The sequence below is a fragment of the Aythya ferina genome (assembly GCF_964211825.1).
Source record: "Aythya ferina genome assembly, chromosome: 8".
NCBI classification, from domain to species: domain Eukaryota; kingdom Metazoa; phylum Chordata; class Aves; order Anseriformes; family Anatidae; genus Aythya; species Aythya ferina.
The window spans coordinates 10,780,764-10,792,416 of NC_140304.1; the positions used below are offsets into that span (position 1 = coordinate 10,780,764).

Here is an 11,653-nt window from a genome sequence, read left to right on the forward strand (position 1 = left end):
TGGGTTATAAAGGCTGGTTATCATTAAAAAAAAAAAAAAAAAAGTATTGTTTCCATTTGAATTTCTGAAACCAGTTTCCCGTTGGTGGGTTTTGCTATGTCTTTGTTCAATTTAAATGCGCCCGGAATCAGATAGCTGTTTCTGTGCAATGACACGCCACTTCTGAAACTCCACTTTGACAAGAAGAAAGAGAAGGAGCTGGGGCTGCTTTCATCTCGCAGGAAGGGCTGCTGGCCTTGCCACGGAGCAGCCTGTAGCCTCCTTCAGCCCTCTGGCAGTCTTTAGCCCTCATTCTGGCACGCAGCAGCCTTGTGCAAGTCCTGGGACTGTGGCCCCTTCCCTCATCCTTCCAAATTCCTCCAGCCCTTGCTGCCTTGAGCCTGGCTGAGCAGTCTTCCCCAGCACATCTCAGAACTGTCATCCTGCTATAGGTGATGGTAGAAAAGCCTGGTTTAGGGCTTCCTGTTTGCCTGCTGGACTGCAGCAGTACAATTTGGGGAGCAGTCTCCCAGACAAATTGATTTATAGCTCAGGAGCTCCAGCCTGGGCTTGGCAGAGCCATCCCTGGGTGTTGTTCTGTAAGAGTTTGGCCCCAAGCCCTGCTGTGAACTACAGACCTGCTTCTCAGATATTTTTATTTTGTTATTAAACTATATGAAATGCTGATGATAGCGGATACTCCTGCGTTGCTCTAGGGAAAAGCAAAATTTCAGACATTTTCCACTGAAACTTTCATTTCTCACTAAAATGCTATTTTCCCATCAGAAAGAAATCACAAGGCAGATCAGCCTGCTTTGTTTTTACCTCAGCTCTCACCTTCTCCAAAATACTCACCAGAAGACTGCTCCAAGTTTGGTTTTGTGTTTTTATTGGGTTTATTGTTTTTATTGGTTGTTCTCTTAAAGCTCTGTAGGAAATTAAGCTGAGTAACGCTCGCCTCCATCCTCATCCAGTCGTAACACGAGGGGTTAGGGTTTTGGCTTTAGTGGGCTATCCTGTGATGGAGGTGGCTCTGTGTGACTCCCTCCAGCCTGAGCTGGACTCTTTGGCTTTCCATGGGGCTTGTGAGCACCCAGGGAGGGTGGCTGCCTTGTGTGGCCACTGCAGGCAGCAGACACCACAAAGCCTGGCAGCCCTCATCCTGCCAGCACTGTCCCGGTACTGCTCCCTTCCCTGCCCTACGTGTACAGGGTGAGGAGGTGCCGCTCGCTGCTTGCCCCCACACCCCCACACCCGGCTGAGCCGTGTGTCCCGGGGCTGTTCATGCACTGGCTGTGTTATCCCTCCACTTCAGCTTTCTCAGTTTCACTCCCGCCTGCTGTGAAAGCCAGCGCCGCTGACGCATTCAAACAGAGCTTGTGCTGTACCCGGGTGGAGGCATCCTGTTTCCAAAACAGCTGGTGCAGCCCTGCTGTCTTCAGCATCCATCTTCCCGAAGAAAAATGGTGGTGTGCTTGAGAAGCAGAGCAGAAAGGAAGTGAGCACATCCTTTCATTTTTTTAAAAAAGTACTGCAAAAGCGTCAGTCTGGGAAATAGGGAGGGAGGAATGGTGGAACGTGCTCCCACAGACCCAAGACGATTTGGGGCACTGTTGGCATCGCCCCGCAGTGCAGCTGTGTGCAGGGAGCAGCGTGTGGCTGTGCTGCAGCTCCTGCGGTTTCCTGACCCCGTACCAGCAGGAGGGGGATGGCTGGGAGCGCTTCAACCCCTGGTACAGCACTCATGCCTTTTCCTGAAGCTGCCCAGGAAAACACAGCATGTGGGGCTTGGTTTATGTTTTGCCAGCTGAGCTTTTGGGCTAAAACCTAAATCACAGCGTGGCAGGCGCTGGGTGGGACGAGGCAGTGCGGTGGAAGTTGCTGCACACCCCATGGCACACGGAGGACGTGCCCGTGCACCCCGTGCCCAGCTGCACCCTTTGGCCTCGCATGTTCCCTGTGGTTTCATGGGCTCCGGCTCCCCTTGCCCCACTTGGCCGGTGATGGGTGCGATTTGCATTATTTGAGTCTTTGGGACGCCCACGGGTGGAAAAAACAAAGGAGGCAAAGACAAACACCCGTGTGCACACAGGCCTGCGTGTACACACAGCCCTGCTCCCCCTTCCAGCCGCTGCCACTCACTGACTGGCGACGCTGAGCGCTCACTCCGGGTGCTGCCGCGCTGAAGGCGCTGCGTTTCGCAGGCTGTTGCTCACCTGGGGTTGCCCTACAGTGGGGTTGGTGTCAGGGCTCACCCAGTCTGGTGTCCTGAGCTCCTGAGGGCTTGGTGTGCACGTGGTGGAAGCGTTTGAAGCTTTGGGATTGAAGAGGCCAAGATGTTCGTGTCCCAGATCCGCTCCGCCGTGGTGCTCCAGGGATGAGCTGGTCCCTGAAAATCTGCTTGCCTCAGCAGCAAAAACCTAAATAAATTAAACAAACAAAGCTGAGGGTGATTAACACAGAGCAGCAACATCCAGCTGGAGGCTGGAGCTCACACCCCCCAACACCAGTAAGCAGCCTGTGGGGCCAGCTTGTGCCTAATGGCAATTTAGGGACCCCCAAGGGACGAGTTCCCACACACACACACTCCGGGGGCCCAGCAGGGTCAGCTCTGTCTTTCTCACTCCAAGAGGCTTAATGACATCCCTGGCACTGTCCCTGAGCCTTCCCTGACCCTCATGTGCTGCGTTCCCACAGCCGAGGAGCCCCTTGGCTGTTTTGTCACCCTATCTGCCACCAGGTCCTGCAGAAAGTGGCCTTTTTTTGGCAATACAGGGGCTGTAGGATGGCACGGAGCACACAGCACAAAGAGTTGTGCCCCATCCCACAGCAATACCCCAAAGGCTTAAGCCGAGCATCCTCCCCAGTGCCCCAAGAGGCACAGTTGGCCTCCTGGCCCCAAAGCCCTCACTATCTCCTGGCAAGGGGGCGATGGGTGCGCGGGGCTGTGTCCCTTGGGTGCCACGCTGCTGCTGGCTCAGCCGGCCGTGGTGTGGACGGGGAGGGAGTGGGGCTGAGCCCGCAGCCCCCCGGACTGCCTGGATGGCCACAGCCACGTCCAGCGGCAAGAAATGCGAGCACAGCCGGCCTGCCGGGGCGAAGGGGAGCCCCAGGCACCCCGGGCACCATAACCTCACGTGTGACATCAAAGCGCCTGAGGTAGCGCACGATGCAAATGAGCAATACCTCAGAGCTGGTGCTTAACCACAGCCGTGCTTCTGCATGTGCTGTGGGAATAATCTGACGTTTCCCCTTTCTGAAGCTCCTCGCATGAGCCCGGAGGCGCCCGTGGTGTCTCCCGCGGCGCCCTGCGGGGCTGGATTCAGGCTCGGCCATGGCTTTGCTCTGTGGGGCCGTGAGCTCTCCCCGTGCCACCGCCGTGTCCGCCTGTTTTTGGATCACCCAGCACCGCACGCGTGGCCTCGATGGTCCTGAGCCACGGCTGGGGCAGTGCCTGCGCCCAGGCATGCTGTGCTGGGGGGCACGGGCAAGGAGCACGGCTCCCATGGGTGCCTTTGAGGGCATTGCAGCGAGGGTGAGCTCCTGGTAGCCCAACACTTCTGCCCCTCTCAGGCTTGGAAACTAAATGGGTCTTGCTTTTGTTACTACTAAAATGAGCATTAAAATAAATAAATAAATAAAAGTGTGGGCCTACCAGTTCCTGCAGCCAGATTATTAGTCATGGATCCTTCCTTCCTGCCTTTCTTTCAACAAATTATCCAGACCCTCTGGAAAGGGGGTCCCAGCCTCACGCTCCCCTCTCTGCGGGGCTGATGCCGGGGCCATGCTCACCCCGTGGCTGGGTGCTGAGGGCACCACAAGCCCATCGTCCCTGCCCATGTCAGAGGCAAGAGGAGCTGTAGCTGCTTTTAAAGCTGACCCTGGGGAAGGCGAGCAGCACCAGGGATTTCCTTCAGAGCACTGGAGGCATGTCTGAGGCATGTCTGGGCACATGTGCTCCCTCAGGGCAGGGTGACGACGCGCTGTGCTGGGGCAGGTGCATGTTCTTCCCCTGCTCAACTAAATAAAGCCTGGAGAGATTCAGCGTCAGCGTGTGGTTGGGAAGGGTCGGGGCAGCAGGGGGACTGGCTAAATGCCTCTGGGGGGGCATATATGGAGCTGGGGGGAGGGCAGGGCACAGAGGTGGGTTTCCAAAAGCTGGCTTTTGCTGCAAAGCTGCAAGCTGGGGCTCAGCCTGTCCCTCCAGAGCGACCAGCGCTGCCCTTGCCCATCCCTGCTGCCGGCTGGTCAGTGCTTTGCCACTGCATTGACCCCAAAAAGGGCAGCACAGCACCCTGGGCATTGCTGCCAAGCCCCAGGAAGCCGCGGCGAGCACAGCCCGAGCAGAGCAAACCCAGAGGAAAGGAGCAGCACGCAGCAAGGCTCCCGACAGCTTCACAGCTGTGGGGGAAAGGCCGTGAAGCACAGCCTTGGCGTGACCGCTGGGAAGCAGCCATCAGGATCCTGCTGCTCCATCCCATCCATCTCCACCCAGCCCCGTGTGATGCTGTGTGCGGGGCCAGCATCCCCTCCCAGTCACACTCGGCTTACTGGGCCAGCACCGTCCCTGTGCAGAGCGCTGGGAGCCGCAGCGCCGCGTGCTGTGGGAGGTCCGGTGTCCCCGCACGTTGCTCCGGCCCTGGCAGAAATCCCCCAGGGCCTCGGCAGCTCCGTGGTGGTGGCGGCGTGGGGCCGGGGAGGCAGCAGCTGGGGCGCTCTGGGGCCGCTGCTGTGCCGCACTCTGTCGGGGGAATTCCTCAGCAGTTTAGCCACATCTTTGCGCTGTCCCTATCTGCGGTTTTTCTGCTCGCTTCAGAAGTGAGTTTCCTATTTAAAGTACCTCAGCCTCGAGCCTGATTCCCTCCAAGGCTCACCGGCCATAAGCCCGCTGCTCCTTGACCTCAGAGGCTGCTGCGTGGCCTGGTCCTGGTGGTCCCGGCTCGGAGCTCACCCAGGGCGTCTCGCTCGGCACAAGGGTGCTGCTTTTCCCTTCTTGGGGGGCCAGGAAAATTACGTCTGTGGAAAAAAACAAACAACCAGAGAGGATGGGGTGGTCTGGGTAATTGAGATCTTGATCTCTGAGTGCATATCCGTGGAGGTTTTTTTTTCAGAGCGCTTGCCCGGTGAGTCAGACCACCGTGGAGCAGAGACCTGAGGCCACAGCCCCCGGCTGGCCCAGCCGAGGTCGCGCTCAGCCCCCAGTCATCTGCACAGTGTGCAGTGCCTGCTCTGAAGCCCATGCTGTGCGCTGCAGCTGACGTGTTTGCAGGTGATTTCCATTAAAAAAAAAAAAAAAAAAAAGCACAGAAAGGTTAATGGCCCATTTTTTTTGACTCTCCAAAACAGCTGCAAAGGCAAGATGTATTTTGTGGTGGGGATCTTGGCAAGGAAGGAAAGTAACCCACATGCAAGCCTGATAAGAGGCAGGATTTCATCACAATGATGCGGGGCAGCCTGCAGTCCCTCACTTCTGGTAAGGCCCTCACGACACGTGTAAATAGTTGGAATGGGAGCATGGCACTGCTTTCAGGAACACAGGACACGAGCTGGAAAGGGCAGCTGCTCCAGCTGCACTCGGAGCTCTTTTGCTGACCTCCTGAAGATGCTGAGCACCCTGGCTGGGTACACAACGGGGCCGTCGCCGTCCCTCTGCTGCCACGCTGCGAGTTCGTTTCCTTCAGCTCATCCTCCCTTGGCCAGCTCACATGCTGTAAATGAGAGCACGAGTCCCAGAGGAAGTCAGGATCCAGTAACTCTGAGGAATTCGTGTTGCAGGAACCCACGGGGAACCTGAGCTGTTTGAACTCGTTTGCCTCTGCAGTCGGTGCCAGCTGGGCCACGGGGCTCGGTGCTGAGTGGCCGCGCATGGAAGTGGCCGAGCGCAGCGGCTGCACGATGAGCTGGCTCCCGCACAGCACCTTCCTCCAGTAGTTTCCGCACATCTGCAAGTCTTAAAGCCAACTTAAAGGTTTCTTTCCTTCCCTCACGGCCAGATCACACCTCTGCAGCGAGGCAGCCACCAGAGGTGGGGCTGGATTTGGTCTGGGAAAAGCCATGGGCAGGCAGCTTGCGTATGCGCCCAGCCCTCCCTCAGCCAGGGCTTCCCAAATGCAGGTCGTGTTTTGTGGCAGCGAGCAGCACGTTTCACTTCAAATGAGCTGCTGCTGGATTAAATGGTAACCAGAGGCTTGCCAAGAGGTATTTTGAGACCAGAAGGCATGAACTTGAAAAGAAGTGCACGGGAGGTGTGGAAGTGAGCAGCAGAGGGGAGGAAAGGGGGCAGGGGCTCCATGCATGGGGCAAAGAAGTGCCAGCAGCCCAGCACCAACCACCCCTGCTGGATGGCAGGGACCAGCCAGCACCTGCTGTGGTGCCAGCCGCTCAGGCAGCCCCCAGCCCCTGTCCCAGCAGGGCAGACCCCTCCGTCTCCCCGCCAGAGGCTGGAGCAGCCCCTCTGCCTCCGCTTTTCCCACCCGAGGGCTGCTGTGCTGGGGCCAGGGCTTTCTCTGACTGCCAGGGGAGTTTTTGCACCCAAGTGTGGCTCTCAGCCAGGGGCCGCTGCGTGGTTAGGGCTGCCGGTCACGCCGGGCTGCCGGCTGGCAATGGCCTTGCCTGCAGACACACACTCCATCTGAAAATTTCCAGCCAACCCTAGCACTTTTGGTTTTTTCCATCCTATATTCTGCACAAGTCATAGCAGTATTGATGATATCGCTGGGTGGAGAGACATGACTGCGCCCGCTCCCAGCACTACGCAGATGACTCCACCGTGTTATCAGCTGAACTTCGCAGGGATTTTTTTTTTTAATATTTTTTTTTTCAGCCACCAAATAGCAAAAGTTTTTTTTTCCTGCAAAAGTGCTGATTTCTCTACAGTTTATCTGAAAGAAAAACAAATGTATCAAACAAATACTGGAAAGCAAACCAGATCACAAGGGAGCTCTTCAAACCCTCCTGCTGGCCTGATGAAACGGCTCAGGGACAGTGGGCTTAAAAAGTGTCCCCACGCCCCAGTGTCACCGCGGGGAAGCAGAGCCCATGTGCAGGGCTGGTGCATCACAACAGCAGACAACTGTGGGTGCCCCATAAAGGCACAGGGGCTTTATTTTCCATCACTAACCAACATCTCTAACCAGCGCTACATTTTTTGGCAGCAACATTGCCATTGCTTGGTCATAACCTTAAATATTATTTATCCATTAGCGCAGTTAGGCCTGCCAAGAGAAACCTAAACACAGAGGAATTAGCGGAAGAAGCAGGAAAATGTCTGGGAGCATTTTTGGCCCTTGGGGTGGCAAAGTGCTGCACGAACCAGTTGAGATTTGGTGGCTCCTCAGACCCAGCAAGGGCCCTTTTGGGTGCCTCCCCGCTCCCCTGTGCCACCAGGAGGCGCATCAGCTTGGCGGTGGTGGCCACTTACCCCTTGCACCGAGCTGGCTCTGTCCCAGCCCTCCTGGCAAGCCAGCGGGCTCGCTCCCATCACAGCACAAGTAGGGCTCTTGGGGGTGGTGGGGCCCGTGGGGAATTCCAGCAAGAGCTGACCCAAGCGCGGCCAGATTTCCCATCACTCCCGTCTTCAAATCGGGGCTGGAAAGTGTCCCAAATCGACCCGAGCTCGTGGCATATGAGGGCAGAGAAACCCCCGTTCGCACCACGGCTGCCTCCTCGCTCGCTCGCTGCCTGCCTTCAGTTGACCTAGTTGAGTCACGGGGAGACGGCGAGCGAAAGACATCCTGCGCTGTGGTTGGCACCGCGCTGCCCCGGGGAGGAAAACCTGCTTCTCCCAGAGGGGCACTCCTGCTCTGCGTGGGCAGGGAAGCTGGGGCGAGGAACGGCTCTCGGCTGTCCCCGTGTCACAGCAGCCTGGCCTCTTCCTGATGCTGCAGCCTGGAGGGAAAAGCTGATTTCTCTTCCTCGGGCCAGAGCGAGGGGTGCTGCTGGTGGCCCAGTTGGGCACAAAGTGGCTGATGCCCTGGGAAGGAGGGCGCAGCTGCAGGCACGGGCTGGGGAGGTGGGAAAGAGCAGCTGGGGGTGCGCCCTGCTAGAAGGGCTTAGGTTAGGACCTGCTAAAGCCTGGGTTAGACGTGTTTAAGCATGTTAAGACAAGTCTTCATCGCTTGAAACCACTTTTCTTCTTAATGTTTCAAAATAGAGACATTCACGTGTGGCACTCGAGGTTGCTAGGAGTTGGGACAGAAAGGCAAAGATTAGCTGCTGTATATATACATATTTTTTAAAGCCATTTTTTGTATACAAACCTTTTTTTTTTTTTTTTTTTCAGCAGGGAAGGGGATCAGAAAGAATCAAATCCCAGCATGGAAGAACTGGCCTGGCATTTAGGATGCTGTGCTTGGGGAAGCAGTGCCAGGAGCTGAACCCATGGGGAAGGCAGTGGGCAGGGAAGGGCTGTGGGGGCTGGAGCCCGGCTTCTTGGACACTGGGAACATGCCCCGGACAGCTGAGGCCCCTTTGCAGCTGTAACTTGGCAGGGGCTGAGTGTGTTGGTAGGAAAAGGTCACCTAAGGGTGCAAACTCCTTCCCTGCTGAGGTCTGAGTGATCTGTTGCAGAAGGAAGTAAAATAAAGTCTTAAATATTCCATAGACTGAAAAATGAGAAGAATCTTAGAATGCTGGATATGGAAGAGGAAATTAAGCAAGAAAAAGACGTCACAAAATTCCTGAGTTATAACTCACAGCTCTTGTAGTTTTGCGGAGTCAGCTGGTCGGTGTAGTGTCAGCGCAGGAACCTGTCCCAAAGGGTGCTGCTATTGGAAAGAAGCAGAAAAGCAACAAGTTCAACATTGCTGGTGGCAGATACACCCCCTGGGTTACTGCGTCTGCCCTGAGGAATGGGGCTCTGTCCCTGCCTGCCCGGCAAATGGAGGGGGTGAGTGCCCAAAGACACACGGGGCTTATTGTGGGATTCTTTTGGGACTTACTGCGGGATGTCTGTGGGACTAAACAAAGGGGGGTGGAAAGGGAGGGATCAGTGCAGTTTGGGGAGGAACCAGCATTGGAAAAGAGAAGGAACATGGGATAAAAGGGGCCATTTGGGTGTCTGTCTGACCATCCTTGGCATATGTATGCTTATGTGTGGATGTATACATATACTGATTTGTCAGAGAGAGGAACAGGGTAAGGCCACTGTTGGTGAGGGCTTGTGATTTCTGCCTGTGCTGATCTGTGTGGCTGACTCTGCACACATACACATGAACTGTGTGTATGCACGTGCTGCGTGAGGTGCACACACACAGCGTGTATGCAAACACGTGCTGTGTTTATATACACACATACGGGGTGTGTGCACATGTGCTCAGCCTCACTGCTGGGATGTCGAAGCTGCAGCAGCCTCACCTCTGTGATTCTGTCATCTCTGCTGGATTCTGTGATCCCCAACACAAACTAACCTCGTGCAGGCTTCCCCAGGGGGACCCCGGTAAGAAAACACACCTGCTTGCCTCCTGCTTGCCAGCTGCCCCCCAGAACCTGCCCTGAAGCTTCGCCGTGGTCCTGTGTCCAAGGGCACCAAAGGCACAACCCAAGACAGCGCTGTTTGAATACCACGCAAGGACCAGTGAAAGTGGTGGGTGAAGAGGAAAACAACTCACGGGTCAATGGCAAATCCCCATCACTCGGGGCAGATGGCTCATACCCGGCTCTCGTACTGCCACAACCCTCACGTGGCCGCCTGTGTCCCCGGGCGCTGGCGAGGTGACAACCACAGGGCGGGCAGGGCTCGCCGTCCCCAGTCCAAGCCCGCCGGGGAGTGAGCACTGCGGTGCGTAATACAGAGAGCAGCTCCGGCCAGGATTAGTCATCTGGGGCTCTTGCTGCTGCTGGACGCACTCATCTGTGGATCCCCACATGTAGCGAAACGTGCGGCCACGCGATGGCTGTGGGTGCTGCCACCCGCAGTGCCTGTGGGCTGCTGCTGCGAGTGCACGTGGGCTCCTGCCCGGCGCGATGCGCGGGGCTGGGGAGCTGGGAGATATCGTCTGCTCCTGCTGCGTTACGGGCTTGTGTCATGTCAGCCACGCAACCTGCTTTAGATGTGCTTCAGAACCTCAGGGGACATCTGCAGAGAGCCACGGGCTGCTTGCTTTTTGGATACACAGACCTCTTCTCGTCTCTCCCAAAGCACAAGCTTAAACCTAGGAGACTGCTGTAATATCAGCTTCCCAGCCATCCATTCCAGCTGCATCTAGGCAATTCAGTCTTCTGCAAATAGAAAGGATAAAGAATAAAAAGAGAAAACTGCTGAGACCAGGCACGGCTCAGCACCAGCACCTCCCTCCAGAAGGTGTGACGATGCTGTGAGAGTTGGTGGGGCTGCAGATAGACGTCTTGACACAGACAAGCATGAGGCTGCTGTGTGGGATGGAGAAAGGTGGCTTAATTACTGGAGAAGTGGTATTTGCTGAGGGAGGAGTGACCACCATCTGATTAAGGTCAGTGTGAGCAAACAGAGGGCAGTCCCAGCCAGTAATACAGCTACTGGATGTTTCACCAGCGGTAGTATAAATTGGGGGAAATTTTGAGCTAAACTGACCAGATGGAAAAAAACAACAACAAAAAAAAACACCAACCAACAACCAACTAAATGACTGTGAATGGAAAATTAAGAGCCCTTTAAATGTTTGAGAAACAGTGGAGGAAACTATTTTTCCAGAAGTTTAACCTGACAGCTGCTAAGAATGATGAAACAACACTCAGAAAACAAGAAAGGGAGAGAGTTCATAGGGTACAAGAGGAAGATGCTGTAAGGCATCATGTGGGTCAACACACTTTTCGTGACACCAGAGCTCGATTCAGTCCCTAAAGTCCCATAATTGATGGATAAATCGTTGCTGATGAAGTTGATCTTGAAGAGGCACGTAAAGTGGAATCTCACATGTCCTGGTTAGAAAAGGGATAAATCGGCTCATCTCAGGAATTAGGAAATGCTACTGCATGGAGGTCTTTTTCGTTGGCTTGGCTGGGACAGGAATGGTGTCAAACCCTTATCCAACTCTTTCATGCAACGCTGCAGACCCACAACAAGAATCAAGAGCTGCAGCAAAACATCATTTGCAGGAGGAGTGATTTCAGAAGCATATTTTTTAGCAAAGAGCTCCCAAGGGAAGCAGACAGACCAGTGATGATAGTGGCAGACACACAAGAGAAACCATATCCTTAACACTACCCAGGGCATCACTGGCTTCACATTCCTCCCTGGGCTTTCTAACTGGGAGTGAAGCTGGCTGAGTCCAAGAGCTTGTCTAAATGTGAGCTGCATAGTTACGTCTTTTTCTTTTTTTTTTTTTTTTTTTTTTTTTTTTTTTTTTTTTTTTTTTTTCCCCAGAGATTGTTGTTTCTCTTTGCTAGAAAAATGGCAAAATATGTCTTTGATTTTCTCTCCTGATATCTTATGGTTTGATGGTATGCTATGGTGTGATTTCTGACTGAAGCAGCGACAGAGAAAAATGAAGGGAAATCCGTATGACCTTTAAAAGGTCAAGGTGTCAGAGCGAACACGCAGCCCCTGCCTACTCAGCTGAAATTGTGGTGAGCGGTGTCCAGCCAGAGGCTGAGCAGGTGACAGTCCAGGAGAAAACGGCTGCGGGCAGCAGCAGAGCTGGCAGCTGCTGTGGGGTGCCGGGGGGAGCCGTCGGCTGCTCGCTTTGCTGCTCCTGTA

At 55.0% G+C, this 11,653-nt stretch overlaps 1 protein-coding gene across 6 annotated transcripts in view; it reads right to left on the reverse strand.

Annotated features, from left to right (window-relative positions):
• Window positions 1–851: 851 nt before the first annotated feature.
• The window catches only part of LOC311440345 (uncharacterized protein), a 124,067-nt gene continuing 113,265 nt past the window's right edge, over window positions 852–11,653 (reverse strand). For 2 of the 6 annotated variants that reach the window (XR_014695345.1, XR_014695346.1), the window contains 3 exons: window positions 8,674–8,744; window positions 4,854–4,995; window positions 852–2,399 (listed from right to left, as the gene is read on the reverse strand). Coding sequence is in view for 2 of the 6 variants with exons in the window: in XM_084527132.1 (XP_084383258.1) it covers window positions 1,306–1,453; window positions 2,235–2,399; window positions 8,674–8,744 (384 nt within the window). In the remaining 4 variants the exon portion in view is untranslated. Of the gene's footprint in view, window positions 2,400–4,824; window positions 4,996–8,673; window positions 8,745–9,587; window positions 10,198–11,653 lie in introns of those variants that run through there. The other 4 variants (XM_084527132.1, XM_084527131.1, XR_014695347.1 and 1 more) reach the window with 3 other exon arrangements.